Source organism: Tachypleus tridentatus, chromosome 9 (assembly GCF_004210375.1).
Source record: "Tachypleus tridentatus isolate NWPU-2018 chromosome 9, ASM421037v1, whole genome shotgun sequence".
Classification (NCBI taxonomy): Eukaryota; Metazoa; Arthropoda; class Merostomata; order Xiphosura; family Limulidae; genus Tachypleus; species Tachypleus tridentatus.
Window position 1 is genome coordinate 156397737 of NC_134833.1, and position 22777 is coordinate 156420513.

At 32.4% G+C, this 22777-nt stretch overlaps 1 protein-coding gene across 1 annotated transcript in view; it reads left to right on the forward strand.

Moving 5' to 3' along the window:
• Positions 1-2603: 2603 nt before the first annotated feature.
• LOC143226735 (mitogen-activated protein kinase kinase kinase 11-like) overlaps positions 2604-22777 on the forward strand; it is a gene marked incomplete at its 5' end in the record, with an annotated part of 29794 nt that continues 9620 nt past the window's right edge. Inside the window, 7 exon segments of the mRNA XM_076458100.1 lie at positions 2604-2784; positions 16035-16183; positions 17542-17717; positions 18299-18545; positions 21475-21606; positions 21914-22058; positions 22372-22685. Of these exon segments, the coding sequence (XP_076314215.1) occupies positions 2604-2784; positions 16035-16183; positions 17542-17717; positions 18299-18545; positions 21475-21606; positions 21914-22058; positions 22372-22685 (1344 nt within the window).

Here is a 22777-nt window from a genome sequence, read left to right on the forward strand (position 1 = left end):
GACATTCTCAGTAATAAACATCTTAATAAGAAACCAGCTCTTTAACAAACATTGAAGTAACTAGATGGGATATCAGAAACAGTGTCTAATCTTCCATGGAAGCATTGATTGGGACGGATAAGAAGAAAAACTGCATACCATACGGAACTGAAATTGTAATGTCCCGCGGTGTAACTAGTGTAAAACACGTTATTACATCGGGGAGGGTGAGGGGGGGGTCATTTTACCGACCTGAGCACGTGTAAATAACCTTGTATGCGTAGAACGGGTTTGTATAGCGCGTTGTATCACGTGCTGCCTTAACTGTTCCATGCTTCGTAAGTTGGCTGTTTACATAACAAAAGGGAGTTGTCACACTTAGTTGCCTAAGTTATTTTTCTTTATAATGACCAAGGTAAACCCTCAATTATCAAATTCCTTTACAAAGGGGACTTTTAGGACAGCACGTAAGTAAGCAATAAAAACATCGTAGTATTCGAAGTATTTCTTGGAGTTCCAGAAATGGAAGTGTTGCCCACCTGCTGAAAGTGAAAAGAGGTTGCCAGCGATTGGTTTGTCGGCGTGGACTGTAATTACGTCTTACATTCAGGTTATAAGATAAGTAGGTTTGTTTGTGTTTGAATTTCGCACAAAGCTGCACGATGGCTATCTGCATTAGGCGTCCCCAATTTAGCAGTGTAGACAAGAAGGAAGGCAGCTAGTCATTGCCACCCACCGCCAACTCTTGGGCTACTCTTTTACCAACGAATAGTGGGATTGACCATCACATTATAACGCCCCCACAGCTGAAAGGGCGAGCATGTTTGGTGTGACGGGAATTCGAACCCGCGACCCTCAGATTACGAGTGGAGTGCCTTAACCACCCACATGCCATGGGCCGGATAAGTAGGAGACATAATTTTTTGTTAACAGTACACAACGTAACATTAGTGTACAAAGAAGTGTTTGGATGTAACTTCTGCTGAGTAATAACATAATAGCAATTTTATTGCCCGTGGTTGGTTGGTTTGGTGTTTTATGGCGCAAAGCCACTAGGTTATCTGCGCCTGTTGCCAGTGGACTTGATAATATTAAAGTAGCAACTATTTGAGCACGTTGCACGTTGGTTTGGTACAAAGTATATGAAGTCACGTGGATATTACAAAATATTTAGTGTATTTCAAAACAAAATCACGTAAAACAAATTCTTGTTTGTTCTGTACGTATCTAACAGATAAAAGTAACATGTCATGTGGATTTCATTTGTTTACATAGTACATTGTATCAGAATAGTGTATTGTAGCATAAGTGAGAAACTCGATTGTCTTTGGTTACTGTTATTTATCGTATTCCATTTTTACAATAATAATTGTCTAAAATTGAAAAGCAACTGCAAAGCATTTATTTCTGTTATTGTAAATAAATATTAAAGTAAGATATTCACTATAGTATGTTTTTGTGGGACTTTTTATTTTCATGCTAATATCCTGTGGTGAACTATTACATAACATTCTTTGAAAGCTGTGGTATTTTTTAAAACCATATTTAAATGTTTTCCATTATACACAAATTTTTGAAACGTGAACAGTACTAATAAGCAACATAGAATAACATATTATCGTATGTAGCAGCTAAAGAAAACAAAAAAACTACAGTGAACAGATGAAACTGTCAGAAGTCTCGGTATATAAAAACTAGTTCAGAAACACTCATATGTGTACTTCAATTTACTGAATACAATTTGAGATTGAAGAGGATACACGAATGTGCCAAATATTTTTATCTCTACTGTCGAGACTTTGATCTGTTTACTGATTTAATTTTTTATTTATTTGTTCATTAATAAGCTGAGTGAAAATTGTAGTTGCTATCAATAATTAATTGTAGGTGTCTCATATTTGCTATCTGTAATTGCTGGTTTTTGGAATGTTTTTTTTCTACTAACACTATGTAACAAAATTTTTACTTTTTCTTGTTCCTGGACAGAATGTGTTATTTCCCAATTGTTTATGCCTATAGTAAATGGAAAAGACCTATTTTCCTCTTCAAACTTTGCTTTTGTGACCTGGGAGCCTATAACAAAAACATGATGGGACACTATATTTGGGGGCTGATAGATGAAAGTGATTTACATTACAGTCAGAAATGTTGAAAAACTACTCACTTCTCAGCATTTTTGTTTAACTTTAGCATAAATACGTGTAAATCTTGATCCATATGTTGTTTTATTCAGACCTTGTGCAAATGAAAATGTGCAAATTTTCCTGTTTTTACATAGAAAATAGGTTAATTTCTAAATTTCATTATCCCGGTCATAGAAGCAAAATTTGAAGGGAATAATGGCCATTTTCTGTACTTTTACAACATAAGCAATTAAGAAATAACATACTATCCAGGAACAAAATTTGTGTTACATAGTGTTGTTATATGCAGTGCACTGTAATTTTTTAGGATGCTGAAAATTATTTTGTTATACTTTTTAATTGGTGTACTGTCCCCTAGCATGTATTCTTAAAATATGGTTTGAATGACAAAAAGGTTTTGCTGCTATCAAACTTTGTCTCAAAAATTTTCTTTTTATTTTGTCTAATAATTGTAGCTGTATTTCTTCCATCTTATCCTAGTGCTTTTGAGTGAACCATTAGATGTTGGTGATTTAAAGCAAAAAACCCTGAAAATCACAGACTTTGGACTGGCTAGAGAATTGTACAAAACCACACGAATGTCAGCAGCTGGAACCTATGCTTGGATGGCACCAGAAGTCATCAAATCTTCAACATACTCTAAAGCTAGTGATGTTTGGAGGTAAGTTGAACCTGTAATTTGTTAGGTATCAGCAAGCTACTTGCATTGTTTTATTAAACTATGTACATATTTACACACCTGTTTAGCTAAATTAAGGACTTGCAACTTATGAGAGAGAACTAAAGGATATTGTACTCTGCCTGTTGTTACAATACATTAATACAAACTGATTAGGCCAAGAATAACAATTACTTAATTGTTAAGCTACTTAGCTATTGTTATACAAGAAGCCAGTTTCCATCTTTTGTAGGCTTATCTCCAAAACCCTAAGTTCTTGAAATAAATTGTGTTTGTAAATATAATTATTCACATGAAATAAAACCAGTTTCAAGTAGACCTTTCTACAGATTGTAATAACTGAATGTGTGCATGTAGATACATGTGTTCATATATATATCAAGAAAATTGTTACACCATCATCCCTATTTCCTTATCTCTTTCTTTGACGTTGACAATGCTGAATAGCGAATCAGATTAGACTAAGGAGAAGTGAGAGTTGACAAAAATTATGGCAAAGTTCAGATTTCAAGACAGGTGTAGAAACTATACTAAAAATATTTCTACAAACAAAGAACATACTGTTGAATGTATAGTACTGACTAGTTTTTCTTGTGCTGGCTATTTCATTCCTAAGAAAAAATAAATTTGGTACAGTTTGCAGTTAATTGCATTAAACAGGAGCTGGTTTAGGAGGAGTGGATATGGTAGCTAACCAACCCACTTTTCTAAAGCATGTAAAAAAAAATAATATAATAATAAATTACTAAACAAAAAGAGATGGTCTAAAATATGCTATGTACCCTAACCCCCAACCATGTGAATAACTTTTGGAATCATCCGGTTACAGTATTTATTTAAAAAATCATACTTGATAACCCATCAGATAGCCAACCACCCTAAATAAATTTCTGGATCAAGCACTGATTATTTAAGAGTATATTACTATAGCACAATAAAAGATGTCATATGGTGTACTCTGGATAGTTGAAATCTGTATGTTAAAAACATAATATTTAAAATAATTAATTAAATACAAATAGTCACTAAATCTGTTTTACATGAATACAGTGAATAACTTTCAACTGTGTTGATAAACAGATCATCTCTGGATGTGTGGTGTTATTGTTATCATTAACAAGGAAGGGGGATGCAGGTTGGCCATTTAGTAGAACTCTGAATGTTGTAGCTTGCAAGCTGACTTCATGTGACACTACAAAGTGTTTACCTGCATTATAAACTGTGGGTGAATTAGAGTGACAACTCATCTCATATAATTGGTGATAGGATTGCTTAAGACTGGCTGCCTTCCCTCTGGTTAATAGTTAAAAAGTAGGGATTGTACAGATAAAATGGTTGTGTCATAAACACAAATACAGTTTAACAGAGTCATTACAATGAGGTTTATTGAAGCTAGTATATTGACAGAATACTTATCATAATGTGTGGGTAGTAGTTTAACAGAATAATTACAGTAAATTTTGTTGTAGCTAGTAGATTAACAGAATACTTATAAGGTTTAATGTGGCTAGTAGTTTAACAGAGTAATTACAGTAAATTTTGTTGTAGCTAGTAGATTAACAGAATACTTATAAGGTTTAGTGTGACTAGTAGTTTAACACAGTAATTACAGTGATGTTTGTTGTGGTCGGTTGATTAACAGGGAGACTAACTTGTATGATCATTCAAGTGTAATAGTTAATTAGTTGCTATTATGATTATTAATGTTAATAATAAATTGTTTTTATTCCAAATTTCAGCTGCTAACCTGTTGTAATTTTCAAAGTAGTCATGATAGGACTATCTAGTGTGTGTAACTAATTAGGCTTAGATTTAGGTTATCATATAGACTACTAACTATGACAATGACAGATCAGTAGAACATAGCTTTGATATAACCAACTTAAAAACAGAAAGAAGCAGATATTTGGGTTTAATTTTTTTGATGGTTGGAGTGGTTATGATACCTACATCTCTTTGTTTGACTCTTTATTTTGTTTTCTCATCAAACCCTATGGTAAGAATAGGAACAATACAATATTTTTGTGTGATGACATCATGTAAGACTATCAGATGTAGTACATCTACATAAAAAGTTTCTAGTTGAGAACAAAGCATATATTCTTCACATTTGTATTTGTACAATATGGGTTGTATGCAGTTATTTGTGATTGTTTCTGTAGCACATAACAAACAGATTACTGATAAAATTATGAAGGAACCTTTTATCTTGAACATTTATATATCACCAGTGGTTCTAATAATAACATACAGTGTTTACTGGATAATGTGTCCTGCTTCACAATTTCACATCTAGTGTACTTAGTTTTTCATGCTATATATATCTGAGAATTACACTGAAAGAATATTTTCTTTAAACTAGGCCTAACAAATTATAAGTAAAATCATTTGTTGTTTTTTTTTTCAAAATTACCTTACTGTGTACAAAAACTTCAAACTGTTATGTATGTGTTCTCAGTGACCAGTTGTGTGTCATGAGCATTTTTTAATGTTGTGTTAAATGTATAGGAATCATATGAAAATTATTGAGGCCTCGTGTACATGCTCTCTATTATAAACTCAGTTTTCTGTAAACAGTATTGTAAGTTGCTTGGTATTTTATTGTTTTCATGAGACTGAGAATGGTCTCAGTTTTAATATTATGTGTAATAAATCATTATTCAGTTAAAACTTAGTTTTTCATGAACATGATCATTCCTCTCTGTAAAATGTGGGTACTGTTTTCAACTACAGTGCATGTCTTCAGGTCAGTGATATTCTAGGGTAGAAAGACAGCATAAGACTTACAAGAGCTCTGGACAGATCGGAATGATTGTAATACTATACATGCTGAATATAATATATTGTCAAGTAATTGATTCAGTAGACATTTGTACATGTCCAACTTCTGAACTATTACTTTTCAGGAACATTAGTTTCAGTTGTTTTTTTTAGTGCCTAACCAGTTTTCCTCAGTTTATAGAACAAAATATGTGTGTATAAAAAATACAGGGACTTGAGGATGTGTGTTAATGTGGATTTAAGAATCAGTTTGGTTATATTATTCTGAAACCTTGTCACTGGTCTGACATTCAACTTTTTTTTGTGTGTGTTTTAAGTACCTGTTGAGTCTATAATAAATCTTCCGTTAAAAGATCTATAAACACAGGTCTGTATCGGTAACTTTGTATATGGCAAGATTAATTACTTCAGTTTTTAGTGGGTGTGGCAAGCAATTATTTTTGTAACCTTCATATTAAACGAGGTTATAATGAAGAAGCATATTTGAAATGTGCATTCCAATGTAATCAACCACTAACTTGATAGTTTACACTAAATGTTACATGGTCTTCATTTACCAGGAAATACTTAAACTGTATAACACACAAAACAAGTCACTTGGTGGTATGCTTGGACTTTTTATAAATGCCAATATCTTGTAATGCATTAGTTATATCTATGAGGTCATCTCTCTTATTTCATTCATTTACTAAATTTTGTATTTAAAGTTAATTTAAGTAAAGCGTATCTAAACAACCGATATACCATGTAATACATTCCATGTAGGGTTAAACAGTTCTAGTAGACATAACTTTATATTGGAATATTATAAAGTATGATTGTGTAATACATTCCAGGTAGGGTTAAACAGTTCTAGTAGACAAAACTTTATATTGGAATATTATAAAGTATGATTGTGTAATACATTCCAGGTGGGATTAAACAGTTCTAGTGGACATAACTTTATATTGGAATATTATAAAGTATCATTATGTAATACATTCCAGATAGGGTTAAACAGTTCTAGTAGACATAACTTTATATTGGAATATTATAAAGTATCATTATGTAATACATTCCAGGTGGGGTTATACAGTTCTAGTAGACATAACTTTATATTGGAATATTATAAAGTATCATTATGTAATACATTCTATGTAGGGTTAAACAGTTCTAGTAGACATAAGTTTATATTGGAATATTATAAAGTATGATTGTGTAATACATTCCAGGTAGGGTTAAACAGTTCTAGTAGACAAAACTTTATATTGGAATATTATAAAGTATGATTGTGTAATACATTCCAGGTGGGATTAAACAGTTCTAGTGGACATAACTTTATATTGGAATATTATAAAGTATCATTATGTAATACATTCCAGATAGGGTTAAACAGTTCTAGTAGACATAACTTTATATTGGAATATTATAAAGTATCATTATGTAATACATTCCAGGTGGGGTTATACAGTTCTAGTAGACATAACTTTATATTGGAATATTATAAAGTATCATTATGTAATACATTCTATGTAGGGTTAAACAGTTCTAGTAGACATAAGTTTATATTGGAATATTATAAAGTATGATTGTGTAATACATTCCAGGTAGGGTTAAACAGTTCTAGTAGACAAAACTTTATATTGGAATATTATAAAGTATGATTGTGTAATACATTCCAGGTGGGGTTATACAGTTCTAGTAGACATAACTTTATATTGGAATATTATAAAATATTATTGTGTAATACATTCCATGTAGGGTTAAACAGTTCTAGTAGACATAAGTTTATATTGGAATATTATAAAGTATGATTGTGTAATACATTCCATGTAGGGTTAAACAGTTCTAGTAGACATAACTTTATATTGGAATATTATAAAGTATGATTGTGTAATACATTCCAGGTAGGATTAAACAGTTCTAGTAGACAAAACTTTATATTGGAATATTATAAAGTATGATTGTGTAATACATTCCATGTAGGGTTAAACAGTTCTAGTAGACAAAACTTTATATTGGAATATTATAAAATATTATTATGTAATACATTCCAGGTAGGGTTAAACAGTTCTAGTAGACAAAACTTTATATTGGAATATTATAAAGTATGATTGTGTAATACATTCCATGTAGGGTTAAACAGTACTAGTAGACATAAGTTTATATTGGAATATTATAAAGTATCATTATGTAATACATTCCATGTAGGGTTAAACAGTTCTAGTAGACATAACTTTATATTGAAATATTATAAAGTATCATTATGTAATACATTCCATGTAGGGTTAAACAGTTCTAGTAGACAAAACTTTATATTGGAATATTATAAAGTATCATTATGTAATACATTCCATGTAGGGTTAAACAGTTCTAGTAGACATAACTTTATATTGGAATATTATAAAATATTATTATGTAATACATTCCATGTAGGGTTAAACAGTTCTAGTAGACATAAGTTTATATTGGAATATTATAAAGTATGATTGTGTAATACATTCCAGGTAGGATTAAACAGTTCTAGTAGACATAACTTTATATTGAAATATTATAAAGTATCATTATGTAATACATTCCATGTAGGGTTAAACAGTTCTAGTAGACAAAACTTTATATTGGAATATTATAAAGTATGATTGTGTAATACATTCCATGTAGGGTTAAACAGTTCTAGTAGACAAAACTTTATATTGGAATATTATAAAGTATGATTGTGTAATACATTCCATGTAGGGTTAAACAGTTCTAGTAGACAAAACTTTATATTGGAATATTATAAAGTATCATTATGTAATACATTCCATGTAGGGTTAAACAGTTCTAGTAGACAAAACTTTATATTGGAATATTATAAAGTATCATTATGTAATACATTCCATGTAGGGTTAAACAGTTCTAGTAGACATAAGTTTATATTGGAATATTATAAAGTATCATTATGTAATACATTCCATGTAGGGTTAAACAGTTCTAGTAGACATAACTTTATATTGAAATATTATAAAGTATCATTATGTAATACATTCCATGTAGGGTTAAACAGTTCTAGTAGACATAACTTTATATTGGAATATTAGAAAGTATCATTATGTAATACATTCCATGTAGGGTTAAACAGTTCTAGTAGACATAACTTTATATTGGAATATTATAAAATATTATTATGTAATACATTCCATGTAGGGTTAAACAGTTCTAGTAGACATAAGTTTATATTGGAATATTATAAAGTATGATTGTGTAATACATTCCAGGTAGGATTAAACAGTTCTAGTAGACATAACTTTATATTGAAATATTATAAAGTATCATTATGTAATACATTCCATGTAGGGTTAAACAGTTCTAGTAGACAACACTTTATATTGGAATATTATAAAGTATCATTATGTAATACATTCCATGTAGGGTTAAACAGTTCTAGTAGACATAACTTTATATTGGAATATGATAAAATATTATTATGTAATACATTCCATGTAGGGTTAAACAGTTCTGGTAGACATAAGTTTATATTGGAATATTATAAAGTATGATTGTGTAATACATTCCAGGTAGGATTAAACAGTTCTAGTAGACATAAGTTTATATTGGAATATTGCCAAATTTTGCTGTTTATTGTATTACAACTAGATTTAGACCATTTTGTTAGGTATGATTTAAAACCTATATAAGAACGTAATGCATTCTTTATAGATTTTAACAGTTGTTTTGCTAGAAATAAATTCAAGTGTTGGTTTATAATAAGTACATTTTTTATCAAGTTATAAACTCATGTTGATATGTGGCAATGTGAGGTATATGTTAGGAGTAAAGAGTATATGAAAATTATCTCGCATGTTGTGATTTTTGACAAATGATTTTTATTAACTCCTTGAAGAAATACGTGCAACTGTTTAGAAAAGAATTACTTTAAAAGAAATGTTTGTAATTCCAGTTAAGTATTTGTGTGAAATTTGTTACATATTTTCCCCTTTACTAACATGGGTTCTAGGTACGCCTGGTTTTGTATATTAATCATATACTGTAAACTTGAAGGCTTATGAAGCTACAATTTAAAGTTTTATACCTGGGGTAGGTACAACACAGATATCCTTCCAATAAATACTAATGTAAGTTTTCAACGTTTATAAATCGTAGAAAATATTTCGCTTTTGGAATAAAGCGTTTCTTTTAGATAAATCCTGGTAAATTCCTTCGTTTATCAGTTGATAAAAGTTTGTTTATTTACGTGTACATAACGCAACATCATTCCATATCCATTCGGTAACGCTTTAAACGACCGGCTCGATATCACCCTTGGTTCCTAGGAAAGTGGTACCATGTGTATCTGTAGAATGCACGTGCTTGTGACGTCACTATGCATGTCCTTGATCACCTGTACGGTGGCTGTTGGAATTCGTCGGTTCAGGAAGTTCGATGGCCACTCGAGGACGCACGTACATGTGCATACACATAACTGAAACTCTAGTTGTTGTAGAAGATTTCCTCGCTCAAGATGAAACCTTTGTTGAAACTCTACGAACAACGTAAATTCCTTATGACAATCTCTAACGTCATCTTTTGACGTTCTATCAAGCCATATATATTAATAAATTGATATAAAAATTATGTTCAGTTTCTCCTCATTACCTTCGTAAAGTTTGACGAGTTAGGCTAAAAATATTCGCACAATGACTTATTCTGTATATATATTGTGGATGAGGGCAGGATATCGCTTAATTTTCAAAATATTTAACAATAAGTCCCCAGTCAAAGAAAATATGGTTTAGCGAAAATGTTGCATTTTGTAGGCCACAGAAAGTCATTCTTGCCCAGAGTCTGAGAAAGAGAGTTGAAATAATTTGCAAATTGCTGCACGGTAAGACATGTAACATTCAAACTTAGGGTGTGGGGCGAATTTAATTGTGTAATGGCAAACGTGTATTTCGAAAGCTGAATTTAAAACAGTTTTTTAAGGTATGGACGCCTTTTACAAGCTCGCGAAAAATGTTTATAATTTGTCGTAAGACATTAGTATCAGGCCTATTATATTTTAAAGCGTCACTTTTTGTTATTTAGACTCTCAGAGATTTTCGAGAATTAGAAGTTTTAATGTAAAAAGTATTTCAACCAGATTATATTTACCATGTTTTTATTACAATACCTAATGTTAGTTTGATTAAGGGAAAAAAAAAAACCTTTCGTGTTTTTGTTATACAAGATCTTCTGTAATGTTTTAGTCTATGGTTCTAAAAATAGGCGGAGCTTCTCGGGGGTTGGGGTGGGACATATCCTGGAGGTCGGTCTGAAGTTCGGACTAAAAGGCCTGGCATGGCCAGGTGGTTAAGGCATTCGACTCGTAATACGAGAGTAACGGGTACGAATCGCTGTCACACCAAACATTTATGCCCTTTCAGCCGTAGGGGCGTTATAAAGTCACAGTCAATCCTACTAATACTTGGTAAAAGAGTAGCCCAAGGGTTGGCGGTGGATGGTAATGTCTAACTGCCTTCCTTGTAGTCATACACTATTAAATTAGGGACGGCCAGCGCAAATATTTCTCATGTAACTTTGCGCGAAATTCAAAACAAATCAAACTAAAAATTGTAGCAAAATTATTTTTTGCATTAAATAACGCAGTTATACTAGAATCACAGCAGTAAATGTCAGGCTAAAAAATTACGAGGAGGCCGTTAGTTGAAGGGGTGTACCATATATAAAGTTTGAGAACCATAGTTATAGGCTAAGTTGTTTTTATTAATTTAGAAGTTTACATTTATTTCGCCAGAGTATAGGTTGATGTCAAATTATGAACGCGTGGCTTAACGTCTAGTATTTTCCTCGTTTAGAAAACCATTTGAGCTACATAAAAATGTGAGTAAAGAGTTTGAATAGAGTGAACAAGTCTGACTGTCACTTCAAGTCGTGAATTAGAGATGAGGGATCTCAACATTTATCCTGGAAAAATAAGAAACAAACGTTTAATTTAAAAAAGTAAATAGTTCCTAACAGTAACGTTCTTTCAGACTGTTTCTCAGGACGGCTGGTACAGGTATTAACACATTTACCAAAATGAAGTAGAGAACAACGTTTCGACCTTCTTAGGTCATCTTTAGATTTGCAAATGGATTTTTCGTCATCACGAAGTTCTTTCAGATTGTCATAAATAACAGTATTATATACGTGCTAGCCTCAAATGTGCGTTATGTAGCATCGCTACTTAGTTTAGTAATGAAAACGATTTTAATGAGAATCTTGGGACTCGCCGTAAGTTAGGTTTACAAACAAAATATAACATTCGGTGCATACGTGTGCACGCATGTGCATGAATGTACACATGTGCGCATCATAAATCGTATATGCTAACGTTCTCGCTCAACTCGTAAGTGAAATTTGAAACCAGCGCTAATATATACTCTTTCCAGTATAAATAAAGGAAAACAGAAGAGAAAGAAAAAAACAAACAAACACCAGTTTAAGATCAAGGTAAAACAGAATATTCTTGTTGTAGCTTGTTTAAGGTCCAAAAATTCAATAAAAAATCAAAACAGATGTCGCTTCTACTTCTCTAGCCAATTTATCCGTCTTGAACTTGCAGTAAGAAGTTCATGCTTTTACCATATTGTGCAAGGTGACAGCCATAAAAAGTAAGTGTTGAAATACATTGTTCTGAACTATGATTTGTTTGTGGTTTTACAAAAGTACAACGTATCACTATGTTACAATGCAATCTCATTTCACAGTTTGTAAATGTCTCATACTGACGATAATGGATCATGCACGCTTTTAAATGAGTCGGCAAAATTTTCGATTAGCTCCTGAACTCCACTTTTCTTACACTTATACCACATACGTTTTTAATACACGAGTCGTCTCGATGCTCATAAAATTGAAATTCTTGATTCAGTTGCACGTTGAAGAGAGAAAAATGTAATTTATTTCATTCTGGTGGCCCACTTCAACTCACTGTCGTTATAAATGTGTTGATTTTGTGATTTAATGATTTACCCCATTACTACTGTTGTTTTTTAATATATAATCTGTAGTTACTTAACGTTAGTTTATTTTTGCAAAATTATCTGTATGACAGTCTTCATTCATTGACAGCTATTAAACATTTAAACACGTAAATGTGTTTTTGATCTTGTAAAAGTACTTGATTATTTGCTACTGCTTTGTACAGCTAGAATCGGAAATACTACAATTTGCGCAAGAAAACATGCGTTTTTGTTGCACCAACTTAGTTGGACTACTACTTAAACAGCCCTAACAGACTCGTTTCTCTTTGTAATAAGCTATGTACAACTAACTCACGGGATAGTTGCCTTTTGTGTGCCCCTTGGTCAAGGTTTTCAGTTGCTTGTAGTGAAGGGCTGTTATATAAAAATCACCAATCTCGTGCCGAAAGGTAACGTCGTCTGTAGCTTACACAGATAAGATAGTAACTGCCAAGCACTATGAAGATCAAGGGGAAATATCCTCCCTTTTCTATATATATAAAAGCAATGTGTCACGAGATACTTTTCTGCAACCATAGTTTTTTAATGGCACATGAAATTACACGTAATAGTAATAAAAAAAATTCATTTCATTGGAAAATTTGTGCATATCTAACCGAAAATTTTATTTTTTTTAATTTCGTTTCTGCGTTTGTTGTATATAAACCGTTTGTGTTTTGATTTTTGAATAACAACTGAATTATTTTTTGTCTGAAGTTTCCATATTCCTAAATAAAGTTGGAATATTATTTCAATTATAATAGCCAAGTAATTTATTTTGTGGCTATAGTAAACATTGCGTTAAAAACGTTTTCCGTTACTAAGTCACTGTATATATGTGTACATTTCGTTAAATACAGCTCGAGCATTGAGTGCGTGCTTATGCAAGAACACAATAACCCTCAACATGATTAAAGCTAATGTCATTATTGTCCGACGTGAAGTTTTGATTCGGATTGTTAAATGTAAACACTGTTGGATTGGTCACTTATAATTAATTTAAAAGTACTTTGGTGTCATTTAAATGGCATAAGTATTCAAAGAAATAACAAGGTAAAATGATGTGCGTCTGTTGTGGTAAAAATTAATTAGTACGGAAATTCAAAGTCAGAGCCCTGGCCTAAGGCAAGGTTTTCTGAGCCAAATATTCGCTCTCAGGCGTCGTTTTACTTTTTTAACGTCTGGGTCTGGCTTAACCAGTCACTTGTTACTGACATTGGCTTGGTCTTGTAGTCGATACAGTTCAGAAATCTCGATAACATCTACCTCCGCAACAAAACAAGTTTGTAGATAATATGTAATTAAAATAAAAACGTGTTTGTTTGATAGTGTTTCGAACTCGGAAACAACTGTTGTGCATCGTTAACGAAACTATTTGTCTGATATTTTTCAGTTATGGAAGAAAATGTATCTGAGTGCCTACCCTTATATAATCATTCTGACGGAACGATAATAATTACTATGTAGAATGAGTTATCGCGTAAAAGATAATTTGTCATCAAAGTTATATATATGTGTACATAATATTAATTATAAGTTCTCTATGTAGTATTGGTTTCAAACTGCTGACACAGGCCCTTCCATTTTGATACAAGTTTAACACAGTCATGTTATAGGCCTAGAACCCCTGATATAATTTAGCTTCCAAGCCACCTTGTTATAGGCCTAGCCCTCTAGTCTGTTGGACGGGCGCAATTTTTTGATTTTAAATGAACAGCGGTGATTCCTTCAATTAAAATCCATTGTAGCACAAAAGATAATAATGTTTTATGTAAACAAATGTTGCGTAGATCCATTAAGAAAAGATTAAAGTTATGTAGTGTTCAACCCGTTAAAAATAATACAACATTTATTGCTACATGTTTTATTTTATATTTTTTGTGTCCGAGGCTTTGCATACTGGTAAATGAAGTCTGGAATTTTGACAGTGTGGGTACGTTTGTTATTAATTTGAATCGCAGTTCTTAACGAGCTGGACATTTTTAAAATTAAACTTTCATATATCAAATGGCACTATCAACAGGATATCAAACGTTTCAACTGATACTCAGCAGACAGAATCAAAAATGTATACCCTCCCCATCACGTTATGATAGTAAGAACAACACTTAACTTTAGTTGTTCATGGATCATTCAAGACGATCATTTCTTTAAGTTAGAGAAATTATTATTTCAATGATCTCTAATAAGTTAAAGTTATCTCACGATTACTATCTGATACTTTACTGTAGTAGGATGATACATTCGAATAATACGTCATGAAATAAAATTATCGGGCACGCTTCTCATAAACCCATCGGTGAAAAAAAAAGGTTAGATGTAAAAGGGCCTTTAGGTACATTTCGATCTGTTGTTATTACATTAACACGATTAAAATACGTACACTCCTACATACTAGTGAAGTGTTTAGTTTTATAAAAGTATCAAGTTTTTGTGTTGTAATGTTTTATGTCAACTTCTAGAAACCAGATGCTAGAAGTATGAAGTTTTAAAGTAAAAGCTGGATTATCACTTTAAAAAGATTGTTATACTAAACACAATTTAATGAAATTTTAGTTGACTACTTGGTAATATAGATTATTATTTGTATTAGAAGAATTCAGTGAAGGCAGTATTTACCTAGTCACAAAAATGTAGTACTATTGTAGCCCCTCCAGTTATGGGGGAAGCCAAAATGGGGCTTGAAAAACTAAAGAATTGTTAATAAGGGAAATAAATCATGGGGCATAATTACTTTTTAAGTGGGAGACGTCCATATTTTAAAGTTATTCCACTACTCTTTGAGAACTTTGTAGCATACTAATGGTTATCATAGTACCCTGGAAATGAGTGCAACTTCCCACAGTTTACAATCTGTGCACAAAGATTTTTACGTTATGACCTTCTAAGGGTGACATTAAATATAGTATTGTGTTTGATGTAAAGAGTTATCAATTATTTGTGTTGTACCACATTGTTGATTTAGTGGTAGTGGATAATAACTACCAGATAATGTGTAAACTGTAGATATACATTTCAGAAGTTCTAGAGGTTATGCAAATACAATGTGCAAGCCATATAATGGACAATAGTATTTTTGTTCTTTGTGTGGACTTCACCTTTCTCTCTGAGTTATCTGAGTCAGACTGACACCATTAGTTCACAGACATGTATTGGTTGCAGATATTTTAGTAACAGATCTGATTTTTTGTGACTAGTGACTTGTACTAAAGGTTTGTCGTATTTCATATATCAAAATTATATTCAACTTTTTTTTTTTCGGTATGAGGTCGATTCATTATACCATCTCTGTGCATGTTAAGTGAAAAGTATTATGCTAGTGTGGCACTGGTTGGATGACAGCCATTTATAGAAAACCATGAGCAAGTGCCTATATTCTGTTTTGTACAGTAGAAAACAATTCCTTTATGTATACAGTTTGTTCCCTTTTATTCACTGTTTTCACAGCTATACTCTGAAAACCAGTAACTAATATTGTTGTAATTACAGTTATGGTGTTCTATTATGGGAACTGCTAACTGGAGAAACACCCTACAAGGGTTTTGACACCTTTGCTGTTGCCTATGGTGTGGGTGTTCAAAAACTGACCTTACCAATTCCTTCTACTTGTCCTTCTCCATTTTCAAGAATCTTAAAAGGTAAGATGTAATACAAGTGTTTATAAGTAAACTACAGTTTTCTGTTTGTACGTTTGTTTAATTCCACGTTATTTTAGTTACATTTTTTATTTCATTCAATGCAGAATGATACAGTATTTATGTGAAATCCATTACCAGAATTGTTGTATTCATGTGCTGCCATCTAGTAATAATGTTGATTATTGAACTTTAATAATGTTTCTAAACAAAAATGCAAATGTAATTAATAAAATTGCATTAAATTCCATGTTGTAATTACTATGAAGAAAACTTTTAGAAATTTTATCTTCTGTTGGGCAGTTTTCACCTAAAGAGTGAGCAACTGGTGATGGTTTCTTAATGATCAGAAACCCACTTGAAATAAAAATGTATCTCAGAATGGCTGGTATGGGTATTAACTCTTTTATTGATAAACAGAGAACAACATTTTGACCTTCCTAGGTCATCTTCAGGTTAACAAAGAGTTTGCAACTGACCGTTGCCAGACACATTTCTTAGGGATGAGAGTATAAACAGGTATGGGATTGTAGGGGGCATTGCAGGTGGATATTAGGTTATTAATTAGTATAAGTATAAAGGTATTCCTTTACATTGGTTTAATTTTGGTTTTAGTTATTGTATGAGTAGGGCTTCTTTGATTTTGTGTTCCTTTATATTTGTGTTCCTGCTTAGTATCTGGGTGTTTTCTATGGTTATGTTGTGTTTATTTGATTTGCAGTGTTCAAAAACGTGTGAAGATTCAAAGAACATAAAAAAATACTGCAAATCAAATAAACACAATATAACCATAGAAAACACCCAGATAGGGAAATAGGGAGACAAACACAAAATCAAAGAAGCTCTACATATTCAACAACTAAAACCAAAATTAAACCAATATAAAGGAACAGCTTTATACCTATACTAATTAATAACCTAACACCTAACTACTACACTCCGTACTTGTTTGTACTTTCGTCCCTAAGGCGTGTCCAGCAATGGTCAGTTGCAAACTCTCTTCTTAACCTGAAGATGACTTAAGAAGGTTGAAACTTTGTTCTCTGCTTATCAATAAAAGTGTTAATACCCATACAAGCAGTTCTGGTGATGGTTTCAACCTTACTCTGTAATGAAAATAATAGCTTTTTTTCTCTAAACAGGTATTTTAATGGCATCTGAGTTCACATGTTGGTTCAGTTCTGTAGCTCTGAATATTATATTTATTCATTAGTTTTGCTAATCTACTTCTTTAAGCACTTTACTCACTAGTGCATTTCAAAGAGACCTTTGAGATCATCTTATAGTTTTCTATTTCTTTATTTATTACAAGTTATAGTTTCTAAAGATGAATAAAGAAACATCTCCAATATATTTTTCAGAATGCTGGAATACAGATCCTCACAGCCGGCCAACTTTTGTCGATCTCCTTACTGACTTAGAAATCATAGCTCACTCACCCTTCATGAGTACACCTCAGGAGTCATTCCACACCTTACAGGAGGACTGGAAACATGAGATTGGTGAAATGTTCCATGAACTGAGATGTCGTGATAAAGTGAGAAAAAGTTGTGTTAATGATAACAAAATGGTTCGTGCGTGCCACTGTTTGTAGTAGTAATTAGCTCTGTGGTCTTGAAACATTTTAGTAAAGGAAGTGAAACCAGTCAATAACTTTACACATACAAAAATATATAGAAATAACATTAGTGTGGCCATAGCATGTTGTGTTTGACAACTTGTGGCTGTGATGAACTGATTTTTAACTGATATAAATGTGGGAAGGGGAAAGGAGTTGAAAAGAAATAAGTATTCTGAAGTTAAAGAAATAAGAACTTATTGTCCTACAACATTTCTTAAAATCTTTATAATGTTATTGTTGTATTTTGTCAATATTAAATTGAAATTAGAATCTGAATGTAGATTTTCCATAGAAGCAAGAAATGCTGAGTGAAGTAGGCATTCGTAAGAAATTAATTTTATAAACATGTGGGGAAGAAAAAATTGTCATATTTAAATTGTACATTTGTTTTGAATTTTTATGAATATATATTCAACTATAATAAATCTGTGTGGTATTTAATTGCATGTTTCTGTGTATATCACTGAAATTGTGTGATATTTACCTTTGTCATGTAGGAACTACGTTGTAGAGAGGAAGAACTAAGTAAAGCCATCATTCAACAAAAAATCCAGGAAGAAATGTTGAAGAAACGGGAACAAGAACTTGCTGAAAGAGAGTTTTATGTTCTGGAAAGAGAGCTTAACATCATCTTCATTCAACAACAGCAGGGAAGACCGACCCCTAAGAAAAGGAAAGGAAAGTTCAAAAAGAATCGTCTCAAACTGTTGAAGCATGGAGGCCAGCAAATTAGCATGCCTTCAGGTATTGTATTGTCTCAAGAAGGTGACAGGTATAGTTTAGCAAAGTAGCATGCCTTCAGGTATTGTATTGTCTCAGGAAGCTGAAGGGTATAGTTTAGCAAATTAGGATGCCTTCAGGTATTGTATTATCTCAGGAAGCTGAAGGGTATAGTTTAGCAAATTAGGATGCCTTCAGGTATTGTATTGTCTCAGGAAGCTGAAGGGTGTAGTTTAGCAAATTAGGATGCCTTCAGGTATTGTATTATCTCAGGAAGCTGAAGGGTATAGTTTAGCAAATTAGCATGCCTTCAGGTATTGTATTGTCTCAGAAAGCTGAAGTGTATAGTTTAGCAAATTAGCATGCCTTCAGGTATTGTATTGTCTCAAGAAGCTGAAGGGTACACTTTAGCAAATTAGTATGTCTTAAGTTACTGTGGAGTTTGAACGTTTGGTTACAGATATCTTGTGATAAAGTAGCACACGTTAGTACCAGCAAAGTGATTATAATCAGGTAGCATTGATTAAATTACCAGATAAAAATGTATTAACTGTTCCAAGTTTTAATGTAATGTTAACTTAACCAGTTCTTCTTGTGTGTTTAGAAGATGACCAGTTGATGGTTAGTTGATTTAACCATGCTTTGTGTTTGTGTTTTTAACTGATGACTGGTTGGTATGACCAATCTTCATATTTGTATGTTTAAAGGGATGACTAACTGATGACTGGTTTATTTAATTGCACTCTGTTTCTATGATGGAAGGATGACCAATTTGTGTTCATTGGTTTACCTACAACAAGAAAACTTGTTCATTTAGAGTGTATGGATGATGACTCATCATTCAACATAACTAACTCCCATGTGTGGATATTATACTCTAACATTTTATGACTAGCACATTCTAAAATCGTTATGAAATAACAAATAACTATCAATCAGTTAATATGTAGCTGTTTCCATCTGATAATTCTAGAGTAAAATATATATATCCTATGGAAGAACTGTAGAGTTGAAAATGGGTATTCTTTTTGTTGAAAGTATCTTTCTAACTACATTAAAGTTTAGCATTATTTGACTGTAGTTTATGTGATCAAGTTTGGTATTTTTTTTTCAGTTACAACAATTATTGTAAATAAAAACTGACAAAAAGTGTGTGTGTGAAGTTATTTTTTATGTAATCTACACAGAGGACCCTAACAATAATTGGTGGAGTTAACTGTAAGCTTGAGAGTATTTTTGTTTACATCATGTTATATAACTTGAATGTTCTTAGGAACCTTGTTACCTGTGAGATCATGGATCCTAAGAAGAAAACACAGATTCTAAGCTATTTGAAATGTAGTTTTAATAAAACATTATCCATGTAGATCTCATCAGTAACTATACCATAGTAAATAAGATTAGTATTAGAAATCCATAACCATACCTTTTTTTAAAACACGCATAGGACACATTTGGGTGTAATGCCTGAAGACTTTACTCTCTCTGGTATATGTGATTTTTACATATTTTGACTATTAGAAACTTGTTCATCAGTGATGTCATTTAAAGACAGGCTGCCTACATGGATCAGAATTTAAATTAAGCTAGAAATGAATGTAGCTAATTTGATATACCATACTTACTGGAAGTAAAGTCATAATTCATCAGTTGGGTACCCTTGCTGTTAATGAAGTTTTCTGCATAAGGTTCAGTGTCATAAGTTATTCTTAAAGCCAACTTCAACTTTTACTCCTGAAGAATGTGGTGCAGCAACACTGAAACATGTAAAGTCATTTTATGGCTAAACCCTGTTCTTAATAAATTATTTATTGTGTAATGATTTTAGCATTTCTTTCCTTTTAATTGTATATATACACGTGTGAACAGACTATAAGTGACTTGTGAAAACTAGGTACTTGCTTGATACATTATCGTTGATTTCTTGTCCCTTGAAAAACACGAACCTCAAAACCTTGGAGAACTTCTTGACACTGTCACAAACTCCAACTGTTTAATGTTAGAGATAGAAATCAAAATGGTACAGAAAGTATTGCAAAAAAAACATATTTATGAACATCAAAAATAAACAAATTGAATTAATAATAACAATGTACAGTAATTAGTAAAGAAATATTGACACTTTAATTAAAATAAATAATATAAATGTGATAAACAGAAAATAATTTAAAAAACTTGAAAATGTGTCTGACCCAACCAACCTAGTTTCAACTGGAGAACAACTAACCTAGTTTCAACTACACACAGGTTATCTTACAGAGTAACAACTGAAGAACAACTAACCTAGTTTCAACTACACACAAGGTTATCTTACAGAGTGACAACTGGAAAACAACTAACCTAGTTTCAACTACACACAGGTTATCTTACAGTGACAACTGGAAAACAACTAACCTAGTTTCAACTACACACAGGTTATCTTACAGTGACAACTGGAAAACAACTAACCTATTTTCAACTACACACAGGTTATCTTATAGTGACAACTGGAGAACAACTAACCTAGTTTCAACTACACACAGGTTATCTTATAGTGACAACTGGAGAACAACTAACCTAGTTTCAACTACACACAGGTTATATTATAGTGACAACTGGAGATATTAAATAAAAGTTCATCCTAACAACTAGCCAAGATACTGCTCGGTATTATTTTCACATTGTTCATTTAAGTTTTAAAATTATTGTCTTGATGACAATTTTAAATATAGTCTTTACAAGAAGCATGTGTGTGAGTGTGTTCTGAATGTTTCAACTGCACAGAGGTTATCTTATAGTGACAACTGGAGAACAACTAACCTAGTTTCAACTACACACTGGTATTATTTTCACATTGTTCATTTAAGTTTTAAAATCATTGTCTTGATGACAATTTTGAATACAGTCTTCACAAGAAGCATGTATGTGAGTGTGTTCTGAATGATCAGAAGTGTAACATAATTTTTTCTTACAGACTTCAGACATAACATTACAGTTCAACCCAGTCCTACAATTCGGCCAGACCTGAAGGCTCTCATTATGCCCTCTAGTCCAGAAAGTCCTCCAGCATCCCCTAGTCATCCACGCCACTGGCGTATGCTCGTAAGTTTTATATGCCTTCTTATTTACAAAAGTACTGTTTAAGTTTTGACATCAGCAAATTATGTGGCTATAGAAAAATATTTCAAAGAAGTTTTACTTGTTTAAGATATACAGAATTCTTTTAGATTGTCTTCCTTTTGTCTTTAGTTAGAAATGTTTAGTGTATTTATTTCCAAGTCATCAGCTATCAGTGGTTTAAGTCGTGTTATGTGAATATTAGTGTCAGATTGTTTTTCTTCACCATAACTAAAATTTTTTGTTGAATAAAAAAAAGAAGCTAATAAACTTAGTTTTCTGCCTCTTATAATCAGTGCCAGCTGATGGTGTTAAGGGCAAGACCTGGGGACCCAGTACCGTCCACCAAAAAGAGCGCGGGTATTCTAGGCAAAGACTGCTAATAGATGAAAATAAACGCTGGTCAAAAAGTGCTCCAAATCTTGAAAAGTCACAGCGAGGGTCTTTTCCGTGGGTGGAGTGTCTAATATTGGAGCTCTCCATGAAATTGGTAGGTTAACACGATATCTTTACTATTAAAAAAACCCATTAAAACATAAGAATTGGCATCCTCAAACACATAGGGTGTTATGTTTCATAAACATGAAAAAAGAAAAGATAAAAAATAGAAGATATGAACAAGATATGGTTTTCTCATACTGTACTATTGTGTTATTGTCATTCATTCTTTCAGTTAATGTAGATGCAAGAATTCTGTGTAAAACTCAGTCAAAACATCTTGTTAGAAACCTAATTTTTTGTGACATTTATAGAGTAGAGTCTGTTTAGTGCTCTTCCATTTAGTTGATCTACCTTGTCTAGGGGCAGAAGAAGAAATGCTTGATGATATGGGATCTCCTCGGCATTATGGGTCTTATAATGGAACTGTAATTGGTGACTCTGGTAGTTTGAAAAGATCTGGTTCTAAGCTACTTGATTCAATGATATGCAACCTAGGTGCCATGTTGGCTGGGGTTGGTGCAGGGTTCGACATCCGTGTGGCAAACCAGTCCCACCTCCATCCACGATTAACACCCTCAAGGACAGAAGAGGACGAGGAGGAACGTCGATGGTGGTACAGGGAACCCAGTGAGTTATCATTTCTTGTACCGTTAAAGTAAATTTTAATGTTCTGATTGTTAATATTTATATGTTTACTGTTGAAGCTTTTACCAGTGAAA